The sequence below is a fragment of the Nematolebias whitei genome, chromosome 7 (assembly GCF_014905685.2).
Source record: "Nematolebias whitei isolate Nwh7 chromosome 7, NemWhi1, whole genome shotgun sequence".
Lineage (NCBI taxonomy): Eukaryota > Metazoa > Chordata > Actinopteri > Cyprinodontiformes > Rivulidae > Nematolebias > Nematolebias whitei.
In genome coordinates, this window is record NC_056504.1 from 48,167,557 (window position 1) to 48,192,655 (window position 25,099).

Genomic DNA, 25,099 nt, shown 5'->3' on the forward strand with positions numbered 1-25,099 from the left:
TTCTGCTCATAATAAAGTTAGTAAAGTTAATTTTTACTTCTGTTTATAATAAAGTTAGTAAAGTTAATTTTTACTTCTGCTCATAATAAAGTTAGTAAAGTTAATTTTTACTTCTGCTCATAATAAAGTTAGTAAAGTTACACGTTGTGCAGAAACTCTGGGCTGGATTTGGACCACGTGCACGGAGGTTTGACTCACGGCTGGGCTCCGACGTCTCCTCCGATCTGCCGTCACCGAGGTTTTTCTCTGGCGGCTCCGCCTGATGAGCCGCTTCCTCCTGAACAAACAACCAAACAGTAAAAATACTTTTTTATGTTTTAACCAAAATGTTTCAATAAAAAAATTATAATAAAAAACTTGATGAACAAAAATAAAGATTTTTAAAAAGTGTTGTGTGGTTTCTCGTTGCTGCAGACCTTCTGTTTCTTCCTCAGTGTTTCCAGCTCGTACTGTTTCTGCAGCTTCTCCCTTTCCAGGGCCACCCTCTTCTCCTCCTCCTCCTCCTCCCGTCTCCTCTTCGCCTCCTCTTGCTCCTTTTGCCTTCGGCGCTCCTCCACCTGGGCCTCGATCGCTCTCTGAGGGAGAGAACGTGGAATGAGAGGAAAACTGAACTGATGGTCTTGGTGTTCCCGTTTGCACCTCCTCTGACCTGCTGCTCCTGCTGCGCGATCCTCCTCCTCTCCCTCTCCTCGAGCTGGGCAGGGTCCAGCAGGGAGGTCATGGTCCTCAGATAGCTGCGTGAAGCACAAGAACACGATACTGAACTTATCTGCAGCTGCTCCGCCTTTATCGTGGAGACAAATCACTCCTCATGGGGGGTGGGGGGGTGGGGGTGGAACAGAGGCTAGAGAAGGTGGGCCTGTGATCAAAAGGTCGCTGGTTCAACTCCCCAGACCAACAACATCAAAATGTGGGTGAGAAAGGTGAAACACCAACACCTGCCTCCACCCTCATTTGCTCTGCTCTGGTCCCTTGAGCAAGGCCTTCAACCCCCACCTCCTGCTCCTCCAGGCCCCCAGCTCCTCACAGCTCCTCACTAATTAACATATTTTAAGAAGTTTAGAAATGATCTAAATTTGGGTAAACTAATAATTTTCTTTGGTGTTTTTTGTATTTGAGGTTAAAGAAACTGGAAATAAATTGATTATTGTAGCTTTGTAACCTCGAGTGTTCCTTAAAATCTGTTTCAAGATAAAAAAAAAACGTCCTGAAAGCAAAATTAAGGGTTTTATGGGAAATCTGAGCAGTTAGGAACGAGAATTGATCTAAATTTAAAAACAATCTGTTGGACCCGTCAGGAAAGTTCATTCTAAAAGGACGTTACGGAGAAGAACCTCGCTGAGCTGATCCAGTACCTGGTTCTGGTCGGGAACCCGTTTGTAGAATCCACTCGGACTCCGACGACGCTCTCTGCTCCGCAGCTGCTGGTGGCCTCCCAGGCCAGGGACAGGCTGGACGACGGGTCCCAGTCCCCTCGCTCGGAGCCGTTGAGCCGGCCTGGAGGTGGCGCCGAAGCGGCAGGAGTTGGGGCGAGGCGCCTCCTCTGGAGCGAGTCGAAGTGCGCGGCCCAGCGGTCGTGGTCTTCTGGCTGCAGGGAGGACCACAACGTCACAACAAACAGACGCGTGTTCCCAAACCTCCCGCTCGGCTCCTGCTGCGTCCTCACCGCACCTGGCTCTTCAGGAGCTTCTCCTGCTTCCTGCGGCGAGCCGCCTCCTCTCGCTGACGATCCAGCTCCTCCAGCCAGCATCGCCTCTGCTCCTCTTTCCTCTCAATGCTCAATGACTCCTCCATCGGAGTGACCTCCTGCAAAAATAACAAAACTTCAAATATATAAAAATGTCACTCCGACAGCAGTTTGTTTGTTGCAGAAACGTTAATAATGTTCTTGAACTTCTTCAGCATGAACTTTTTTTGTGAACTTCTTAAACATCTTTAAAAGCTCTGCTGCCGTCCACTTTGATTCTTCCATGAAAAGTTTTTAATATGAAACAAACGTGAATCCCATCTGTTTAAAAACACCTGAAGTGATGTCTTCGCCGTACGAAGCGTGTGACGTTACTCAACCTCGCAACTAAAAGCTCAAGAGTAACAACAAACAGAAATGTTTTAACACCGTTCACAATGTTGTGACACTTTCATTCATTCATTCAATCTTTACTTCTACAGGTCGGTCTCATTGAGTCACGAGGACTCATGTACAAGAGAGACCAGTTTTAAACAAAGAACACAGATGAGGTACAGACAACAACAAACAGCCATAAAAAAACATATAAAATGAAAACAGAAGAAATGAAATAAAAACAAAACAAAAACAGCTACATTATAAAGCGATCTAAAACACTAAAAACAGGAACATGTCTGACTGGATGATGTTGAAAGCAGTCTGTAAAAGCTGGAAAGTGTTTTAGCTCGACAATAAACAACTGTGTCATCAGCGTAGAAATGTATGGATGCATTAGGAATGATCTGACCTACATTACTTATGTAGATTGTGAAAAGGGTGGGTCCTAAGACTGAGCCTTGTGGTACGCCATTATTGACAGTTAAATAACTGGAGGAAATATCATGTTGAACACATTGTCTCTGATCTGAGAGACAGAGAACCAACCAATGGTGTGATCTGAGAAACCGATCTCTGAGAGGTTACAACACAAGACGTCATGATCCAGAGTCAAAAGCTTTGGACAAGTGCAGCACAATAATCTTTCGCATCCAGCGCTTCAACAACGTCATTCAAAACATTCAGCGAAGCAGTCGTTGTGCTGTGTTGCTCCCTGAAAATAATAGTATACATGATTTCCCTTTCGGATTTAAAAGCAAACTTTTAAAAAAGCAAATAAATAAATAAAACAAAGTTTTGAAGCAGATCTTGTTGTTCGTCGATCTCATTTACCCCGAGTCTGAGGCTGGACCTGATGGCAGCGGGCTGGTCTCTGTGGCCGACAGAACTCTGAACCGACAACACACTCTCAGCGTACTCCTCCACCTGAACACACACACCGTTAAACACACACACGTTAAACACACACACGTTGAACACACACAGAGTGTGACGACTGAATCTAGTCTGATCTGAACGTGGCAACAAAACAGGAGGAACATTCTGCAGCGAGGGCGAAATAGAAAGTCGTACCTGCAGCCTGCCGGGGGCTGAACGCTGCTGCTTTAGAGCCACCTGCTCATCTAAAAACAAACAAAATGATGTAATCAAACATTTAATCTATAGATTATTTGAACAGAATGCACATGACATCACTGCTGTCGTTTTGTGTTTTGTAAAACTGGTGAAATATTGAAGATTACAGTAAAAAAAAAAAAAAGATAACAGCTTCTCTCCTAGTTCCAAATCTGACTGGACAAATACACAAGTATAAATATTTGTACCTTTCAGTGGTATACTCTGAAGATGTTTAAGGCAAATATAAATAAGCAAATAAATAAATGTAAAACAGGTGCTCCAGATACCAATTTTTAGTATGAAATTAATGATAGTTATCATTTTTATTATTATTTTATCTTTATTCACATTTTGGTGGAGAAATTTTATTTGGGGCAAAAAATAAAATTTTTAAATTAAATACATAACTGAAAGATAATTTTCTGTTTGCTAATTTTGCTGAATTTAACGCAGCTGTTGTTGTTTTTGTGAAACACGTCCTGATGTAATAAACAGACGCTCTTCTTCCAGCTGTGGCTCCATCACTTTAATTTCTGACTTTTAGCTGCTAAAACCAGCTGTTTGCTCTTTGGGCATCATGTTGTTGTGCTGAGCAAATACAGATTAATAATTAATCATTAATACTGATTAGATAGAGTTAGACCAAACAAAAAGAACTAAATCTCTTGAAATGTAAACATTTAAGACTTTTGTTGGTTTTATTATATGTAAGAAGTGACTAAATGTGAATGTTAAAATTATTTCCCCCATTTATTAGCATTTAAAAATGGTTTTGTGTGTGTGTGTGTGTGTGTGTGTGTGTGTGTGTGTGTGTACCAAGTTCTCTCTTCCACTGAGCCTTCTTGGCGTCCACGGTTGCTCTGCTCTCCGACTGTCGCTCCTCCAGCCAGCTGAACAAAGACCGAGATAATCTGAAAAACAAGAACATTCAACCTGCTGTGAAACTGTGAGCTTCATTTATTATTATTATTATAGAACATTTTGTAATTTGGGATTTCTTTGTTGGTTTTTGTGTCTCCATTTGAGACTTTAAAACAGAAAATTGCAGCAGAACAAAATGAAAAAGTGACGGTTTAAAGAGTTTGTACGGCGTGACTTTTCTCTTGATGTTATTCGAACAGCAGAAACGTGTCAAAACGTTCTTACCCGCTTTCTTTTTCTCGTGAGCTCCGAGCTGCATCAGAGCCTCCTTCAACCATCCGTTCTTCCCCTCCTCCTCTGTCTTCCTCTCTTATTTCTCGTCCTTCTTCGTTCACAGACGAGACAGATTCAGGGTCTGTTTGATCTCCTAACACATAAATTACACAAAGTTTGTCATCTTCCGTATCTTATTTACAGCAGGTCGGGTTATCAGTAACATCGTTACCACAGCCTTGTTCCGCCTGCTCCTCTGGTCCATTCTGTCCATTGATGGGGGTGTTGACAGTGTTGAGGATGTGCTGCAGCTCTTCACTGGTCAGACACAGCAGACGGTCCTTCAGCTCGGTGTCCACACCGACCAACGGATGCTTTAAGCCCGTTTTCCCACCACCTCTGCTGCCAGCATTCAGAGGCGGTCCTGCTTTCCCATCAACTCCCTGGACTCCAACAGTGCTGCTGAGTTTGTGTGACATCACCTTGAGTACACACACACAGTTTAAGGTTTTTGTTTGTTTTTAACTTTTCTTAGACAACTTTTTAAAAGCTATCAGTGCAGGTTCTTACCCCGTCCCTTCCTCTGGTCACTGCTTTGATGCTGTGACGGGTTTTCGATGAGGTCAGGCTGCTGTTCCTTCCCCCTGTGGTGGTTTTATTAGAACCACACGATGTAGACGTGCCTGCCACTTTGAATTTAACCTCCCTGTGACTCCCTGCTACCTGCCGGGGTGCACGCTCCTGTTCCTGTATTTTGTCCGCACAGCATGGCTGCCTGGAGCTTAGGATTTTAGCTGCTTTAGGCTTGACGGACAGCAGCTGGAAACATGATGCATAAGATCAGAAAAAAATAACAAAGTGGTGCTTTTTTCCTGTTGCTTCATTTTTATTAGAAACAAAACTGTGCTGCAAATGTGAACATGATGCAAGCAACAAAGCTGCTTATACATCAAGCTGAAAGTGATTCCTACCTTTGCTGGATTTTTCTCAACACCTGCTGTGAAAATAATGACAAAAGGTGAGCAGCTAGGAATAGATCTATATCAATAAATACTATAATAAGCGAATAACAAGTCTCACTGAAAACTCTGAACCTTTTATTTTGATTTCATTTGCATTAAAACAATATTTATGTGTAAAATATAAAATATATGTAATTGATATAATCACTACATTGATAACGACAACACCCTGTAAGAGAAGAGTAATTGCAACAGATGTAATAGTTTAATTTGTAATTCATTGTTAGGGCTGTAAAGTGTTAAGTTGGAAAGTCTCACCATGATTGAGTATAATCAATTTAGGTTTTCCATTTTCCAGTTTTAACAGCAGGCCGTCCCTGTTCAGATACAGAAAAATATTAGAGATTAAAAAAAGAGCACAATTACTTTTATCAACAGGATTCAAAAGTTTGGCGAATAATTTAAAGTTTTTTTAAAGAGTTAAAGGAAATAAATTCACATTCTAGAGCTTCGGTTTAATGTAGTGTTTAAAATTGACTTTATTTACAACGCTCTGACAAAACAATCCAAACATTTTACCATTAAATATAATTGTTGATGTTAATTTTTCTAGTTAGCTAGTTTAATCTGCACAGATTATCATGATTTTTTGTCGATAAAATGAATAAAACCAAAGGTGCGGCTCTTCTACACGTAAAGCTTAGTTTATATTGTCTATATGTTGTCTATATGTTGTTTATATGTTAATTCATTATTGGCGTGTTTGCAGTTTGGTTCCACGATAAAAACAAAAACCTTTCCTTTCCATCGCTTCCTGTTAGCCTAGCTAGCTAGCTGATCAAAAACACTCACCCGATATTCATCCCGGCAGAAATTTACACCGTAAAACCAGTGCGTCAACCTAAAAGTTTCTAACTTAATAAATTAACTATTTTCAAATAATTACTTAGTGTTAGATATGCATTTTTAATTGACTGCAGTGACAGTTACTCGGTAATTTCTGAATCAGCAACTGTGTGCGTTCGTTGCTGGTCACGACCAACAACACGGTCGCTGATTGGCTGATGAAAACAGTTTTCAATAACTGACCAATCAAAACGCTGCAGCTACACGTTTAAATTCGCCATGACGCATTTAGGGTAACTCGGAATTAATTACACAAGGTCGCGATAAATTGTTACCCACATTTTAAGAATTAAACATACTATCACTTGAAATACTTTTTTTTTAAGATTTGATAGTAAACCTTAGTATATTTTATATTTCAAAGCATGAAAAACCTGATAAAAATCTTAAAAAATTACAAAAAAGAACTACTCTGAACAAGTTATAGTTTTTACAATGCTACTTGAACTACACAGTTCATGATGATAAATTTTAATACTGCATGTACACTGTATGCTCTAAATTATATAAAAATTTATGAAATTATAGAGGTAGACTTAAATTACAAATAGTGAAAGTTAAAATTACAGCACCGAAGTTAAAAAGTAGACTACCTGTATATCTGCTTTTTTTGTAGATTAAAAAAAATCAAGCTGTTGTGACATTCTGGTACTTATGTTTTAAAATTTGTTTATTTATAGCTTTTTTTACATATATACCTGTACTTGACCTCTTAAGACAACAGAGCACGTCAATCTCAACAGAGCACTTCGCGCTCAGACTGCAGGTTTACGTGCGGTTCCTAGAGTTTCCAAAAGCAGAATGGGAAGAAGATCTTGCAGTTCTCAGGCTCCTCTCTTGTGGAACCAACTTCCAGTTTTTGTTCATGAGGCTGATACATTGTCCAGTTTTAAGACTGGGCTTAAGACGTTCCTTTTTGATAAATCCTATAGTTAGGGTTGGTTTGTTATGCTGCCTTAATCTTAGACTACTAAAGGACAAACTGACCTCATTTCCTCATATTCATGTTTGTGCTGCTGTTTGACATAATGTTTTTTATTCTAGTGCTTAGTGTATTTTAGTTTATGTTTTTCTTAGTTCATATCTTAGATGTTAATACTGTTTTTCATTTACATTTTATTGTTGGATGTAACTGGGACCCTGTGTACATAATTTCGTTACACCACATGTACCACATGAGGTGTGAATGACAATATATAAACTCTGACTCTGATTCTTGACCTGCTATTGTGTATCTGTCGTTGTTTCCTGTTCCTCTCAAACCCAGCAGGTCGAAGCAGATGGCCGCTTGTCCCGAGTCTGGTTCTGCTAAAAGGTTTCTTCCTCATGAGGGAGTTTTTCCTTTCCACTGTCGCCTTCATGCTTGCTCAAGATGAGAGTTCTGCGATGGAGCTCACTTCCGCTCCTCAGATGAATAATGTTAACTTATTTTGTATATATGAATGTTTCTGTTCAGTGCCCTGAGACGACTTGTGTTGTGACTTGGCGCTATATAAATAAACTGAATTGAATTAAGATAATTTTAGACAGTTTGGCTTTTGCAAAATATTTTAAAACATGCTCAAGACTAAAATAGTACTATAAGATGCAGTAAACATTTATTTTGTATTGCTTACATGCCATTGTTACGAACAAATAATCATTCAATGCGGATGCTGAATTTAAATCAAGTTATGTATTTTATATTTTGTATTTTATATTCTTTATGCATTTTATATTCTTTGTGTATTTTATTCCTGTTGATACTGTAAAGTGTCCTTGGGTGTCATGAAAGACGCTTTTTAAATAAAATGATTATTATTATTATTAAGCCGGTAATATTAGAATTGAAATTCCTGAAAATATAACGAGTTGCAGTCCCAGCCGTGGCCTGCAGGGGGTGCCACCGCGCCGCAGCCGCGTTGATGAATTGGAAAAAGCCAAACAGTCCGCGAGCGTTCGCTTCATGTTTTTCTCCGCCGTTAATGAGTTTTGGCATCGGCGACTGACATCCATGATCCTCCCTGGTGTCGTAACGTAAGCTTATCCACGGTGGCCTCCGTGCGGGTTTCGGGCGTCCACTCGGTGATCCTGAAGGTGTGTTGTTGTTTTTGTACCAGCTTGGTTCCATCTAACGCTGCGTAACATCGAGCCGCGACGTTAGCCAGCTAGCGTTAGCATGCTAATCTACTTAAAGAGCAGGCAGAGTCCGCCAGTGTTTTCACCGAGTCTGACGGGCAGGGCGACGTTCACAAGCTGAAACCTTACGACATAAAACAAGGTGATGTTTTATTTTCAATTTAAGCTTTTGGAAAAAAATAAATAAAAAACGCACCCGACTTTTCTAGCATGTTGTCAGGCTAAGGTCAAGCAGCTTCCCGGTCCGACAGCTAACTGATATCTGAGGTATAAACGCGTAACAATGTGGCAGCTCGCCATTTAGCATGAACGTTTTAATGAGGTAATGATTAGAAGCAGAGCTGGTGTTCTTTTATTCAACATGAAGAAGTCGGTTTTCACAACACGAGTTAGCTCAAAGCTAACAGCCCTGTGTATAATTTTAACAGTTATAAGTGGAAACCGGACTGACATGCTGGGAAAGTTGACACCTTATTATTGATGTTTGGGTTCTTAAGATTATGGCTTTAACTACCGAGGGTGTGCTGCTGGTCAGAATGTGTTTGTTTTGCCTCAATGGTCCTGATAATGCTGGTTGTGCTTATAATAATAATAATAATGCAAACTGCTTATATTTTGTTGCTTTTCCACAAATGCTTTCTCATGATGGTGCGCACCGTGTCCTTTTCAGAAAATGAAATTTTATTTTTAACACCTGTGAACGTAATGTCAGTGTGTCAAAGTTCCTGGCAAAGTTTAGTAAAAGAAAAGGATTGCAGCCTTTGAATGATTCTTAATATATCATAACATTAAAGAATGCAAATTAGAAAATCAAACATTAAAAGGTCCTGATGCTCAGTAATTAACAAAGTTGAGTCAGGTCCTCTGGATTCTTCTTCTTTGTTGAAACGTTTCAGGTCAGTCTGAGACCCTGCAGCAAACCCTGCCTTATAAAAAGCACCTTATCATAGTGGATGAACCAGTTCGCTGCTGACAGAACCAGCCGTTCACATGTAAAACAAGATCCATCACATAATGGATCGTTAGAGCCCTGATTAGGGGTGCACGATAATCGGACAGCCCATTTATCGGCCCCGATTTCCTTAATTTTGGGAGATCGGTGATTGGTCGATGCTTAAATGAGAAACCGATTTTTTTTTCTTCTAGTTTTAACAATTGTCTGAAGTTCATTTATATTTCGGAGCACTACCTCATGGCCAGTTAAAACAAGTTTGGATTGTTCTAGGATATTGTTCAAAGGTATGTTTTTCAATAAAACAATAATGGAAAATTGAAGGTGCGTTGTGACCTTGTAACACCTGACAGTGTCGCTTATTAAACAAGATCTGCAGGTCAGGCTTTTTAGAGATCGTGATCGGCCAGAAAACTGCAATCTGTGCACCCGTAGCCCCGATGGCAGCTCTTCACTGATGGCAGCTCTTCATGGGGGGCTGAGTGATACGTGCAAGAACAGAACTGTAAGAAGGTGGAAGTTTAACACAGAGGCCTCCGCCCCATTTAATGATGGACGGTTTCTCTTCACAAAGATGGATTCCTTCTCTCTCAAACCACCGTTCCTCTCTGTCGAGGATGTGCACACATAGACATAAATGCGTAGACGCCTCACTGGGCGCTGAATCGTATGTCGACGCCATTTTAGGTGTGGCGGAACGGCTACACTAATATACAGTATTTGGAAAAGAAACGGGCACCTAAGACAACATTTGTAACTTAACATTAAAAAAAATTCATGTTTGTGGTGATGTTCAATGTTTTATGTTATGAGTGCTTAGTGTATATTTAGTTGATGTTTTTCTTAGTTCATATCTTAGATGTTATTACTGTTTTTCTTATACATTTTATTGTTGGATGTAACTGGGACCCTGTGTACATAATTTCGCTCCACCACATGTACCACATGAGGTGCGAATGACAATAAAGAAACTCTGACTCTGACTCTGACTCTGAAAAGTTACAAGTGTTGTCTTTGGTGCCCGTTTGTTTTCCAAGTGTATTTGTGTGTGAATGACAGGGATCAACTTAAAACACTTTGTAGAACGGTGCTTTACGACGTTCAGTCCTTTTCTTTGCATTAGTTGACCGGCAGTTCCGCCACATTTAAAATGGCGTCGACGTATGATTCAGCGCTCAGTGAGACGTCTACATATGTACGTGTGCACATCTTGATCCCTGAGAGTGACCGCTGGCCTGCAGATGAGTGTAGACCTCAGCGTCCTGGCTAACATTAAAAGATGGTCCTGAACTATATCGAGCGGTGCTCTTTGAGTTTACTCCAGTGGTTTTCCACGTACGTCATCGCGCAATTCTGACTTGACGGCATGCACTCAATGTAAACAAAGCACTCAGTCGAATCTCGTGAGTGACCTGCGTTAGGCTGGCCTTAGTTTGGAAATCAGACAAGCAAAGAACAGAGAGTTCAGAGTTTCTTTATTTGTCATTCGCACCACGTGTAGTACATGTGGTGGAACGAGATTGTGTGCTCAGAGTCCCAGTTCCAGCCAACAATTTCCTCTGACATTTTTGTGTTAACTAAAGTGGCCACAGACGTTAACCTGCAATAAGAGTGAATCTGCGGCTGAACATCAAAGAAATGAAAAGAGATCGAGCAGATCGCTGTCCAGAATAAACACGGGGGTCATAAAGACGGAGCTTTTTGTTTTAAGTGATGAGCACGCCACGTCACTGTTCAGGATAACACGACCTGCTGACAAATCTAACTGTCATTCCAAACTTCGCTCGAAGCGTAAATACAAAACTAGACTTTTGGAAATAACGACGGAGTCCCACATGTGCTGCCTGAATGTGTCCTGTCAGCTGCTTCGCATCCTTTTCTGGCTCTTCGTCGCCGCCAGCCTCCTTCTTCCTCTTTATAACGATACGGGCGAAGCAAAGACACTTTTCATAAATGGTCAGGTGATGTGCTTTATTGGTTTAGACAACGAGTTGCAGCTGAAGCCGTGTTAAAAAAGCTTTTCTTGATCTTTATATTCCTAAAATGCCACTCTAAATAATTATCTAAGTGTTGAGTGTAAATGTCTTGTAAATTGTTTAGTGTGTGTGTGTGTGTGGGGGGGGGCAGTGTTAGTTATCATAATGGTTTTAACCACGTGTGTGTTCACGTGTTTGTTACCAGAATATCTCATGAACCACTGGATGAATTTTAATGAACCCTTCAGGAAATAGTCATCCGCAGCTATTCTTTAAAATAATAATTATAATTAAGTAATTTGAGATTTTGCAATTCAAGATGGCCGCCACATTAGCCAACACAAAAATGTCAGTTTTGCAGATATTGAGTTAAAATGTAATAATGTTGTAGCTAAGATTCAGAAAACATGAGAAACTGCTCCAACTGCACATAAATGATCTTAGTTGAAAACGAAGGAATGCTGGGTCGTTCTCTTCATGTTTAAAATGAGCAGATAATAGAGTCGGCTCCAGTTTGAGCTGAACTTGTACAAGTTCAGCAGAAACTTCAGAGGAAAACTGGATTAGATCCTGAAGCCGAGTCAACAACAGACGGAAACAAGACTTTCTGCTTTTTAAATGTGAGAACACAAGGACACGGTTATTACTTGCACTGTTGTAATCCGCCAACAGGAGACGTTTATCTTTTATGTACTTTTATTCGCTGAACAAACAAATCTTTATTGAGTTGGATCAGTCCCGTCAAAGTGAAAATATGTTATTTTGTTTATTGTTAAAGTATTTGATAATGATCTGGACTTTATTGTAAGAACATCAGTAAAACCCTGTCTTGACGTCCTTCGTTGACGTGACAGGCTTCTCAGGTTGGCGTGCGTGAGTTGTGGTCGCCGTGGCAACTCCAAGTCCCTGGTTTTCAGCGTTGAAGGAGCCGAGATGTAGCCGTGCACGTGAGTTTGGGCCGACGTGATCGGCGTCCTCACCCCGGCGAAGGTGAACGGGACGAACCGTTCTCCTGGTTCTCTGAGCATCACGCGGCAGCTGCTCGGATGCGTCCGGGGACATGGCGGCAGCTGTTTCTCTTGTTTTTGTTTGTTTTGTTTTTCCAGATGTGGTTTGTGATTTCTACGACTGACGGATGTGGTTTTGGGTTTGCTTCCCACACGACTGCGTGGCTCTGGTAAAAAGAGGGAATAAATTCATTGTACTATGTTCTTAGTTTTCTTAGTTTTTTGAGCTTTATACGTCATCCTTATGATCAATACGTTGGCCTTTTTTGTTACTTTTTCATTTTTTTATGTTCCTTTTGATTGTTCATTTATTTCCCAGGACAAAAGCGTGCGTGTCAGCATTGCCAACCTCAAGCCCTTATTCACCGTTGTTTGTCCATATCATTCTGTACTGCACGTACCGGCGATAAAACACAAACTTCTAAGACAAGATATTCTGACGACACTGGAAAAGGTCACGTTTGTGTGAAATAAATCTTTAGGAACATTTGTCCAACAGTCAGTCTGCTGTAAACTGCACCAAGGCAAAGTTTGTATTAGCTGGATCCTCTTATAAATAGATTTATGTGCAAATGTGACCCGTAAAAATGAGTCGGACTGAGCACGAGCTGCTGCCCAACAAATGTAAAAATATTAATATCTGCTGTAATTAAGTTTTGCTTAAAAATAAGTCACCATTTAGCAATCCCAGTAACTAAAACACCATTTAGCAATCCCAGTAACTAAAACACCATTTAGCAATCCCAGTAACTAAAACACCATTTAGCAATCCCATGCGAAAACCCACACAAACACGAGAAGAACATGTAAACACAAAACGGCTCCAGGTCCAACCTGAGATTGAACCCAGGAGGACCTTCTTGCTGTGGGACAACGATGCTAACCACTAATCCTAATACTACATGGGCGGCTGTGGCTGAGTGGTTAGAGCAGCCGTCCTCCAATGCAAGAGTTGGGGGTTCGATTCCATCTGCAGTCACATGCCGAAGTGTCCCTGGGCAAGACCCTGAACCTCTCGTTGCCTCCGGTGTGAGTCCCATCGGTGCATGAACGTGATAAAGCTCTGATTAATCTTTGTAGAGATCTAGTATAGAGCTGTATGAATGAGGCACAGGTTGTAAAGAGCTTTGAGTGTCTCGGTAAGACAGAAAGGTGATATTTAAGTACAGCCCATTTACCATTTAATCCATTGTGCTGCCCAATAATAATAATAATAAATTTAAAAAAAACTAAGGAGTTTCACTCTAATGTCCTCTTCAGTCCCCTTAGTTTTATCGTTATTACCAGTTTGTGTGTTCTTTGGTACTTTTAATGTAAAATGTTTGAAGCAGTTAGGATTTTTTTTAGTTTGATGAGCTTTGGTAAAATACTTTCATCTCCAACTAGTAAAACGAGGAGAATTTTTTTTATTATTATTTAAAAAAGGTATTGTAATCAGAACGTGGCAAGTTTGTTTTGTTTCTTTCAAGGAAAATGTTTGACCCCCCCAGAGTTCAAAGGTCACGCAGCTTTAGTGAGACGGTAGAAGGTCGTGTTGGTTGATGCACGGTCCTATATAATAATAAAAAAGCTTTAAGTCCGTGTGCTGTAGGTCTGCAGTAGAAACTGGATTTATTCTATAATATTTGACTCACTTATAATTAGGAAGGGAGCGGTGGCGCAGAGGTTAGAGAAGGCGGGCCCTTGATCGGAAGATCTCTGGTTCAACTACAGATACCGACAACATTAACACGTGGGTGGGAAAAGTGAAGCATGCACACCTGCCTCACCCTGGGCCCTTGAGCAAGGCCCTTAACCCCCACCATCTGCTCCCCCGGCTCCACTCAGAGGGTGTGGCAGCTCGGTGGTCTGTGGTTGTGTCAGGAAGAACATCTGGCGTAAAAATAATCACCAAGTCTTCATGCGAGTTAATTCACCGTGTCCCCTGAAGAAGGAGCAGCCGAAACAAACAACAATAATCTGTTCTCATTAGGAGTCCCCCGTCAACATTTTTGTCCCCATCACTTCTAAATTGTTGATCTGACAAGTCAACACTTGTATTTTCTTACCAACCTTCTCACAAAAGTGCATTAAATAAATTAAAATAATTACTAATATATTTGTTCCCCGTCTTTCCCACATTATCACACACCGGAGGAGTAAAACACGCAGAAGTTCACGGTTGTGTTCATTCGTACTCGTGCTCACACAGACTCATGTTCGTGCTGCTGTTGTTCGGCGTGTTGTCTTGCACTGTTTTTCGTACGTCTTAGTTTATCTTACGTCCTTATTACCGTTTATTTTACAAGTTATATTTTTGCTGTTGTTGGATGTAACTGGGACCCTGAGTACATCATTTTGTTCCACCTCATGTACCACACGTGATGCGAACGACAATAAAGAACCTTGAACCTGAAGGCTGTTGGAAAGTGACGAACCTTTTTGTTTTCACAACCACAGTAACGGGTCTCAGACGCTGATGACTCAGAGTTCAGCTAAACGTCCCACTGTCCCTGGTTTCATTCTTTACGAACTGCCGTTAGGATCAAATGTTGGATTAGCTTCCGTGTTTGTGTTTATTCAGCATCTCTTCTCTTTTGTTAATAAGTTCTGAACTCACCTGAACAGTTTTAGGCAGATGTGCTCATCCAATCAAATCAGAGTATTGGTATTTGTTGAATTGGAGTACTGGAGTTTTTATTTTAGACAGTTCAGACACATTTTCCCACATAGAAAAGAAACTTCGACACAGTTTAATCCGGCCGTTTTTAAACCCAGGTTTCCATCCTGACGTTCTCCTCGAACTGTTGATGCGTTGTTTCAGTCAACACACACGTTTCTGTGCTTCTCAGAGCCCGTTAATGTTTGAAGTCTGTTCAGGACCTGTTGTTTCTGCAAGATGACGAAGTAAGAACTGCTGCTCCCTCGTTTTCTTGGCATTTTTTCTGTTGTTATTATTCTGTTTAGACGAATGCCCCCTCACTAGAAAAGCAGATGATGGCTGAAAAGTTCTTTTGATCGTGATGGACAGCTTCCAGCTTTTTTGTGTAGGAGTTTTGTAGGATCCAGGAATAAATCCTGTCAGTGCCGTGATTAAACGGCTCGATTCAGCCTGATCGTTGGCTTCATTTGTCGTGCAGAATGCTTTACAGACAAGCTCTGATGTTTATGGTTTGGACAAAAACACTGAAGTATTAGATGTGTTTGAAAGGCGTCCACCAGAGCGGTTTATAAATGAGCTGTGAAAGTTTCACGGCTGGTTACAATCTCTGTTGTGCAAACACAAACAGGTGGAACTGTTGGTCAGGTCGAACAGCGTCAACAAGCCCGTGTACATTTTAGAGTTCCCAACTGAAAGTGTTGCGCTCTTTTTTACCAGCAGCAAGACGGATCGGTTTTTAAACATCTGAACTAGCTAACTGCTTGTGAAGGCAAAGATTGGAGTTTGCAGAGTGGGCAGGATGACGATGCATCTTTAGTTTATTTCTACGAGTCTGTTCATGTTTTTGACCCGTGACAGATTATAATCTCATTACCTGAGATAATTTAATGCAGGCGTCGCCAGCTTTGTTGTTTAGAAAGCACATTTTATCAATCGTCTGCAAAATGTGACCAAGAAAAACGTTGAATGAAGCAGAGAACTCGCATATTAAAAGATGGTTCGGTCTCTTCTTTGAGGAATGGGACATTTTAAAACGGATTGAGGTGTTTAATCAGATTTGAACCTTAACCTAAATATTTATCTTTTGCTTTAACATTTTTACTGACTAACATTTTGGAGAGCAGGCAGAAAGAGGAAGAGCTTGCTTGTCTTAAATGTAGCAGACGTCGTCGTCATTTAATTTTTGTCTCAGTAAGAGTAAGTCTGTCTCTGGTTCTACCTTCTGGCGTTTGTCAAATTTGAGAAGTGACGTCAAACTTCTCTTGATTTAGTTAAAAAAAAAGAACTTCCTCAGGTTTTGTTGGATGTTCTGTGCGACCTGACAGTGGTGAACTCCTGCGTCTCGTCACCTGACGACTTCTGCAGCAGTTTCTGCATTGTGAGGATGAAACCGCTTCTCGTGATTTAATAAAGATAAAAACACACACTTTCCTGCCTGCTTATAGAAACTGTTAAACTTTTGTGCACTTCCTGTTGTTGTTGTGCTTCTTTCAGTTGTGGCCGGTGGGACGGAGCCCCACCTGAAAAAAAAAATTTTCCTCACAAAGTAGTTCCTCCTATTACATGTAAATTACTTATTTGCTGAGCTTGCCGTGTATTATTTTGTTCTGTGTATTTAAAAAAGTGATTTTTAGGGATTCATCCTCAGTTTTTTACTTATTTACCGTTATGGGGCGGTATCATTCAACGACCCGCGTTCGTTAAGCAGATCCAAACGTGCGGCCAGTGATCTGAACACGCAGGTCCAGTAGAGTTGCATTTAGGGCGTCTGGTTTTCTGCTGGTTTTAACACATTGATACGACCTTTACCTGGACCTGACGTGAGCTCAAACCCAGGAGCAGCTGCAGTGAAACCTGCTGAGACCAACAGTGGAGAGATCCTGTTTTAAAATCCATTTGGAGCAGAACAGACCAGAACAGAAAACTTTATTTAAACAGTTCTGTGGCTTGTGTGAGTGAGTGGCTGTGGTGGGTCAGTGGTTGTAGCAGCGGTGGTGTAACTGAGTGTTTGATCCCACTTGAATCTTCTATTTGATTCAGAGACGATATATTGCATGGTCATTTTTCACTGTTGTTATTGTAGTTATGTCACTAAACTGTTTTCTCTCATTTAACTGTTAATCCGGAGTATTATTTCAGAATTATTACTTCAAATCAAATTAGAAATCCAATTCAGAAAGATGTGCCCTGTCGGCTGGGGGTGGGAGGCGTCACTTGTCCTGATGTATTAGACTGGACTCGTTTTCACGAGACACAGGCTCGAAACAAGGGAGGGAGAAAAAATGCAAATACTTTGTGAACACACACAAATAACAACAATAAAGGTGCATTCACACCAGCCCTGTTGTCCCGAACTCTACCCCGTTTGCCTAGAAAGTCCGGTTCGTTTGGGGAGGTGTGAACGCGCCATCGAACTCTGTCACGGAACAAAAAGGTGAACTCTGGCCCGCCTAAAAACCTGGGTCTCGGTCCGGTAGAAGAAAACTCCAGCGCGGTTCGAGTGCAGTGTGAATGAAATCAGACCGGGCACCGCTCCACAAGCAGGAAGTGGAGTTCAGCGCAGGACAAACACGTTTCTCTGACCTCATATGGAGCCGTCAGCTGCCTTGTATGAAAACAATATTCTCCACGGTCTTCTGCCTCATCTTCTGCTCATGCTGAGTCCATTGTTGAAAAATGGCAAAATAGAACTCCTAAAACCACTAAAATTTGACGCCACTCCGTTTTTGTTTTTATTTCCAGAAGAAGAAGAAGAAGAAGTGTCTTCTTCAGAGGTTTTTGTGTCGTTTCTTTCAGTAGTTCTTGGTGCGGCGCCCCCACAGGCGAGCGGGGGAACAGGTTGGCTCGACTGCACCGTGCGGTGTGAATGCAAACGCACCAGCTCAAACGTAAACAAAATGTTGTGAATATTTGTCCCCAACCGAACCGAGTCTCCCGGAATATCAGCTGTGAAAACAACCTCAGCTAAATGTTAAGCAACATGTCTCCATTTTTTAAATGTAATGCAGTTTGTAAAAACTTTCAGGAAATTAATGTCCACACCACTAATATTTGAGCTAAGGAGCTGCCACTGACATCTGTGACGTCCACGTTTAAAGAAAACCGTTCTTAAATCATTTAAATGTATTTTAAAATGCACTGCAAACCTTCAGGTTCAACTCCACTCTGTAAAACTGCTCACTATACTCAGAGATTCCTGGACGTTTTTTATTGGTTCCTCATCTGTTGTACTGAAGGATGGGAGGATACACTCACACACACACACACACGCACACACACACACACACACACGCACACACACGGTCAGTCAGTTTGAAATAGCAGCCTAATCAGGCTGATGAGCTGCGGCGAGCCCTTGGCTTCGTCCCGCCGATGATGTAAGATTTGTTTACATAGATGCTGTAAGCTGATTGGCTGGACTGCTCAGGTTATTCGACACACCTAGAAGGACGTGGGGTCAAATTAGATATGAGAAGTTGTTTGTACCTGTGCTTGTTTGTTTGGATGGTGAACTGACCACTGAGGGGAGATTATTGATTCAAGAGTCTTTCTTTATTTTACCTGTTAGCTTTCACTGGATGTCTCACCTGTCCAGATAATGTTTGTTAAATTAAAGAGCTTAATAACTTATTACTTTTCAGACATTATTCTGAATTAAATATACTTTTTATAAAGCCGGTATGCTGTGTAGCTGTGGTAAAACGTATGTACATGTACACCTCAGATGAGGAACGACGCACGACATCACACACCCGGTGGTTATTTGATAATAAAAGCTCATCACTGAATGAATATTTTATCAGTCAGGTGCTGCTAACGGTGACATCTCGCTGGGTTGGGACCGCCAACCAGTCAAAATAACAATTATGAATGAGTCTGAAAGGACTTGAAACGTGAGGCGGGTACGATGTGGGCAGCAAAATAACGTTTATAACAAACTGTATAGTTTTGTAAGTCGTGCACACAACAAGTTGTGATGTTCACAAACTGGCTGTTCAAAATGCAGCTGCTCACTCGCACTCAGCTCCCTGAGAAGACAAAAGGTCTTATTTTCTCACCATTTTGAGTCACAGCTCAGTGAGATGCTACATTAATCATCAGCAAGTGTTGCTGCTTCTTTAACATCCATCATCCATCCATCCATCCATCCATCTTTCCATTATCTTCCGTTTGTTCTGAAGTCAGTTCGTGGGGGCAGCAGCTTGAGCAGGGAGGCTCACACATCTGGGGGCTCCCCAAGGTGTTTCCAGGCCAACTGAGATTATAGTCTCTCCAGCATGTCCTGGATCTTCCCATGGGTCTCCTCCCAGTTGAACATGCCCAAAGCACCTCCTTAGGGAGGCGCCCAGGGAGCATCTTTACTAGATGCTCGAACCACCTCACCTGGCTCCTCTCGATGTGGAGGAGCAGCGGTTCTACTCCAAGTCTGTCCCGGGTAACTGAACTTCTCACCATATCTCTAAGACAAAGGCAACTGGGGTCCCGGACCCCAGGGGTCCGTGAGTGAGAGAGTGAATGGTTGTTTGTCTCGTTTGTCTCTATGTGTCCCTGTGATGGACTGGAGACCTGTCCAGGGTGTCCCCCGCCCCTCGCACTGTGATTGCTGGACATGGGCACCGGCGACCCCTGTGACCCAAAATGGAAGAAGCGGGTAAAGAAAATGGATGGATGGAATTTTTTTCCTTATTTAATTTTTTTACAAGCACTTAGATGTTTAACAACCTGTTAAAATACACCAAAATGCAGGAAATCACATCTACTTTATTCAAAATTTTCTGGGGGAGGACCCCCCCCCCCCCCCCACACACACACACACCAGCCCGCCCGCTCTTTGCATTACGTCATCAGTCTGTTTACATGTTAGCCCCGTTACATGGTACTACTGCTGTTATGATTCTGTTCAGTTTTATGTCATAATTTCAAGAAGTGGTAATACATTTATTATGTTGTTATTATTATTTATTATTATTTATTATGTTATTATTTATTATTATACATTTTTTATGTTATTCTTTTATTATACATTTATTATGTTGTTCTTTTTTATTAATATAATTTATTATGTTATTATTATTAATTAATATGCATTTATTATGTTATCGTTCTTATTTATTAATATACATTTATTATGTTATTATTTATGATTATCCATTTATTTTGTTATTATTATTATTATTATTATACATTTATTATGTTTATTGTGTAAATAGGTAAAGTTTTAAAGTGGTTTTTGATTCTGTTAATTTTCTCTAAACTGTAATTTTTGGAAGTTGCAATTAAAAATGTTAATTAAGTGCATCTTGAATGAAAAGTACCCCATGTTTAAAAAGTTTTAAAAAAATGGTATTAACACGATTAAAGAACAGGTCTTAAGTATTTTTGTTACACAAATATTTCCACAGCATAAAGAGACAAATTGAAGAAAATTATTTAATAAACATGAAGGTTATGAGGGGGTCCCTGAACCCAAACGTTTGAGAACCCCGGGTCTAAGAGAGTCCAGCTGCCCTGCAGAAGAAGCTCATTTCAACCGTCACTTCTTTAACAATAGATGTTTACATGTTTACATGTTTACATGTTTTGTTGGTCTGCAGCACTCAGGTGTGTGTTGGCACAAAGCCAAAGGGGAAAGACTTTTGCTGCTGTCTCATAGAAGTCTTAGTTTAGGAACTTGGGACAAACTATTTTAAATATCTAATCTAATCTTAATCTAATTAAGACAGATTATACACGGGTGGAAAACATTCAAGACGGTGTTCGACCTTCTCTTCAAGTTCACCGTCAAGAGAAGGTCGTTTCATGAGAAGGAAATATTTATGACATTTGTAAATCTTTCATTTTTCACTTCATTTGTTTTTATTTATTTATTTCCGTTTCAATCTAACATTGAAAAAAAAAATCAAGGAATATTAACAGAACAGAGATTTTCTGATGAAAATTAAGAAGAAAGGACGTTTGTGTGCTCAGATGAAAATGTAAGAGCGCAGCTCTGTCATTGTTCTCACAACCACGGCTGCGTGTCACTTCCTGTGTGGCGGCTCGACGCACACACCTGTTGTCTCCCACACGTCACAGCAGACACACAAAAACCCACAAACAAAAAGGGTTCAACACGGAGACACATGCAGACGACATGTCGCTGCCTTAAGTGACCTTTTCTTCTCTCAGCACTTAATTCGTTCACCAGCTGATTTAAATATTAAACTGCGTCTTTGTGTCTTCACAACAGAAGTTCAGTAAAAGACTCTCGGGCTCGTTGTGGTTCTGATCAGAATAAAACAGACGCACCACCAGTATGACCGTTTCTGGTCCAAAACCCCCAAATAAACCATAAGATGCATGCGACAGTGCGTGAGGGAGTTGTTGCTCTGTGGTGGACGCACGTCAAACGGCTTGAAAGGAGGTTAGGAATCATCAGTGAGGTTTTACTGATCCCAGAGCAGATGTGACCAGATGTTTACTGTTTAACTGGGAAATGCGTTGCTCAGGGGGAAACACTGTTTATGTCTTGTGTGTGTTTATGTGTGTGCGCCTCAGTCTGAGGTTAGATTGTGAGTCCGGATCAGACCGGCTAACGTATCTCAACAACATGACAAGTGGAAGCGTTTCGCACCATCCCTTCTCAGACACGCTCATGGCGTGACAGACGGTGGATGTTGGTGTCCAGCTGTTGCTTTCATCCTTCATCTTCACTCGGGTTGAATTAAGTTGAGCATTTACATCTTTCAGGTCAAGTTTTCCATAAATAAGCAGAAAAGGAGTCCACTGTTGACAACATGGTTTGTTTCTTCAGGGGGCCGTCACGCTGCGTCAGAGTCGGAAACATGAGCTTTTTGATTTCTCTGCCACTGAAACTAAAAGAGAGAAACGAAAAGAACGTTCATCAGTTCTGCTGCTGCTCGATGAACATCAGTTTAAACTAAATGTTTTGCTAAAATATAGGACGGACACTGAGTCTTCTTCTTTCACCTGTGTCCTCTTCAGGGGTCTCCACAGCAAGTCCTCCTCCTCCATTTCTGTCCTCTGTGTCCTCTGTCCTCACTCCAACCACCTCCATGTCCTCTCTAACTGCATCCATGTGTCTCCTCTTTGTCTTTTTCCTGGCAGCTGCATTTCTAACATCTTTCTACCAGTATACCCACTGTCCCTCATCTGGACATGTCCTAACCACTGTCCCTCCTCTGGACATGTCCAGACCATCTCAGTGTGTCCTCTCTAACTTTATCTCCCAGTTGTTCAACCAGTGCTGTACCTCTGATGATCTCATTCCTAATCTTCTCCATCTTTGTCGCTCCTAAGGAGAACCTCAACATCTTCATTTCTGCCACTTCCAGTTCTGTCTCCTGTCTTTTTGTCCACGTCCCTGTCTCCAGACCATACAACAGAGCTGCTGTCACCACTGTCTTTAAACTTTTCCTTTGACTTTTGCTGACACCCTTTTGTCCCAAATCACTCCTGGAACTTTTCTCCATCCATCTGAGAATCTTCACCAGCATTTCTCTCCATCCTGCCTGGACTCTTCTTCACCTCTTCACCACACTTCCCATTTTTCTGGACAGTGGACTGTAAGTCCTTGAAGTCCTGCACCTTTGTGGCCTCTGCTCCTTGGAGCCTCACTGTTCCACCTCCTACTTCTCGTTCACACACATGGACTCTGTCTTACTTCGGCTGAACACTGAATGACTGCTGAAATTAGCTGAAGGAGCTGAAACTGAGTTGATAATGCTAAAACAAGTAGCACTAAGGAGAAAAATGCTAGCTAAAAAACAAATGTAGCCAAAGGCTAGCTCAAAGCTTCTCATAGGAAAACACTAGCTAGATGCTAAAAGTAGCTTATAGCTAGCAAAAGGCTTGTTCAAAGCTCAAATAACCAAAGGTTAGCCAAAAGTATCAATATTAGCTAAAAGCTTAATGTAGCAGATTGATAGCCAAAAGTAGCACAATTATATTTAAATACAAAAAGTAACAAAAGGCTAGCTAAAAATAGCAAAAATCTGGCTAAAACCTTAAAGTAGCAAAAGTTTAGCTAAAAGCAACATATAGCAGATGGGAGCTATAAGCTAAAAGTAGCACAGCAAGACAAAACTAGAGCCAGTAGGTGAAATAAACAAATATTTCTAAGAGATCTCAGTGTATTTATATGCGGAAAATATTCGTAAATATTTTAGAAAAATATTAAAGTTACAAAGATTAAAGTCGTTGCGCCCATTTCCTGAAAGAGCTGAACGTTTTGAGATACGAACAGCTAAAATAGCTCATTGTTTGAAGAGGCAGGCTGGAAAAATAAACAACAGGAACGCAACTAACGTATAAAAATACAAATAAAGTGAACGTGCCTGATTTTCGAGGACAAGCCGTGCTCCATTCATGTGCACGTTTGACGAGGTCATTCCTGTAAAACATGGACTTCATTCATTTCTATCATCTCTTTACATAAATTAATAAACATGTATAATTGTGCTTTTTGTTTTAGACGTTACCGAGCAGCGCACCAACATCCGTTTGGTTTTGCTGCGGTTTGTATTTGCAGTTATTATCATTTCAGTGGATTCTGGTCTGTTTTGTAAATTCACGGCAGCTGTTTGGAACTGTTCGTACATGAAGGGGACACCTGAAGTGACCGGGACAAAAAAAAAAAAAACACTTTTCTAATAAAACGTTTATCCTCATAAACATGTTACATATTTTATTGTTTTTCTAATTAAAAGACTCGTCTGTGTCGTCGTTGATCTTTGCAGGAAGTGGTGACGCCCTGCTCCTCCTGCCGCCCCCCCTCCTCTGCTCCCCCAGCCAACATTGGATCTCGGTCCTGCCGGCGGTGGATTGGACCACTCTCATCGGACGCTTTGTGAGCGGGTTTTTCGGTCTGGCGCCGCCTCCCCCTGGGGCCGGCGTGCGCTCCCAGCAGCCCGTGGTGCCCTGCGCCCCCCCCTCCCCATCACTGCACACTAGAGCCCATGCTCAGGGTAAGACCTGGACCGTAGTCTTCTTACTGCTCTTTTAGTTCCAGGATAAATCTGTTGGTATCCCTAATGAGACAAATAGTCTTTGCAGAATGTTTCAAATGGGTTGTTTGACCCTAATTAACCTTAACCTGTATAAATAAATGATGACTGAATCAGCATCACAAGCTCTTCAGCAGCGATTCTGCCTGTTTAAAGGAAACTAACAGCCACCGGTAGTTTGGTATAGATGTGAGCGCCACACTGAACATGGAGCAGAGAAAGACGATTATAGGTATCCATGTTAAAGGTAAAGGTTGCAGGACCATGTCCAAGCTGCTTCATGTTCCTCTCACCACAGCTGACTTTATTAAGACGCGTGAGGTCCATGGGACTGTAGACACCCCCCAGGACGAGGATGAAGGAGGAAATGTGACCCAAGGTTGATCAGACAAATCGTGCAAATGAGAGAAAGAACTAAATAAAATCATCCAAATCTAATCAGTTTGAACTCCAAGGTCGAGGCATGTCACTTCTGATCGTCACATTTTAAATCATGAGAAGACCCAGGGGGCTCCGTTAGCAGAAAAATACAAAAACAGACGAACAGAAATTCATCAAAATGCATGTAAACAAGAACCAAAGATTCTGGGACTGATGAGGCAAAATAAACTTGTTGGGTCCAGTTACATCAGCTGTGTTTTTATTTATCTTTATTAGTTTGGAAGAACGTCCACAAATGTATCTGTCCGTGTATTTTTCAGTCAAGTCAAGGTTTTTTATTGTCATTCGCGTCACATGTGGTACATGAGGTGGAACAAACTTGTGTACACAGAGTCCCAGTTACAGTTAATCAGTAAAATATGAACTTATTAAATAAAGGTTTTAGTCTTCACTTTTGTATTTGAGAGTATTTTCTGTCTGAACTAAGGATAAATATATAAATCCTCCATTTTATTATAAGATAAATATTGCAGTTTTATATAACGGTCTGTGATTTAAAAACTGCACCTTTTCTATGACACTGAAATAAAACAATGCAGTTAAATATAAAACTGTTGTTGCATATTCAGGTCAGTTTTTCAGCTACAATCTAAAATCAAACCGCCTACATTTACTTCAGTGCAGTGATTCAGTTCAGAACATTTGATTAAGTAGTCATCATTGCTGTAAACGGTTGTTTGTAGTTTAAGTTGAAACACTATGGAGGAAACAGGTGATCACTTCTGCCTGGAGAAACAAGAACATTTTATTTTGCAGATGCTCAGTTTCTGGTGGAA

At 41.0% G+C, this 25,099-nt stretch overlaps 3 protein-coding genes across 3 annotated transcripts in view; 2 read left to right on the forward strand and 1 right to left on the reverse strand.

Moving 5' to 3' along the window:
* The window catches only part of ccdc66 (coiled-coil domain containing 66), an 11,607-nt gene extending 5,467 nt beyond the window's left edge, over positions 1 to 6,140 (reverse strand). Inside the window, exons 1-14 of the mRNA XM_037678983.1 lie at positions 6,130 to 6,140; positions 5,596 to 5,654; positions 5,287 to 5,312; positions 4,886 to 5,134; positions 4,551 to 4,797; positions 4,328 to 4,466; positions 3,998 to 4,092; positions 3,137 to 3,186; positions 2,897 to 2,989; positions 1,672 to 1,806; positions 1,356 to 1,588; positions 650 to 734; positions 417 to 575; positions 184 to 277 (exon numbers count right to left, since the gene is read on the reverse strand). Coding sequence (XP_037534911.1) covers positions 184 to 277; positions 417 to 575; positions 650 to 734; positions 1,356 to 1,588; positions 1,672 to 1,806; positions 2,897 to 2,989; positions 3,137 to 3,186; positions 3,998 to 4,092; positions 4,328 to 4,466; positions 4,551 to 4,797; positions 4,886 to 5,134; positions 5,287 to 5,312; positions 5,596 to 5,654; positions 6,130 to 6,140 — 1,675 coding nt within the window. The remainder of the gene's footprint in view (positions 1 to 183; positions 278 to 416; positions 576 to 649; positions 735 to 1,355; positions 1,589 to 1,671; positions 1,807 to 2,896; positions 2,990 to 3,136; positions 3,187 to 3,997; positions 4,093 to 4,327; positions 4,467 to 4,550; positions 4,798 to 4,885; positions 5,135 to 5,286; positions 5,313 to 5,595; positions 5,655 to 6,129) is intronic.
* Positions 1 to 25,099, forward strand: part of LOC119412013 (gastrula zinc finger protein XlCGF57.1-like) — a 520,281-nt gene that overhangs the window by 384,651 nt on the left and 110,531 nt on the right. The window lies entirely within an intron of this gene.
* The window catches only part of ip6k1 (inositol hexakisphosphate kinase 1), a 32,421-nt gene continuing 15,697 nt past the window's right edge, over positions 8,376 to 25,099 (forward strand). The window contains exons 1-2 of the mRNA XM_037678993.1: positions 8,376 to 8,443; positions 23,616 to 23,843. The gene's annotated coding sequence lies outside the window, so the exon portion shown is untranslated. The remainder of the gene's footprint in view (positions 8,444 to 23,615; positions 23,844 to 25,099) is intronic.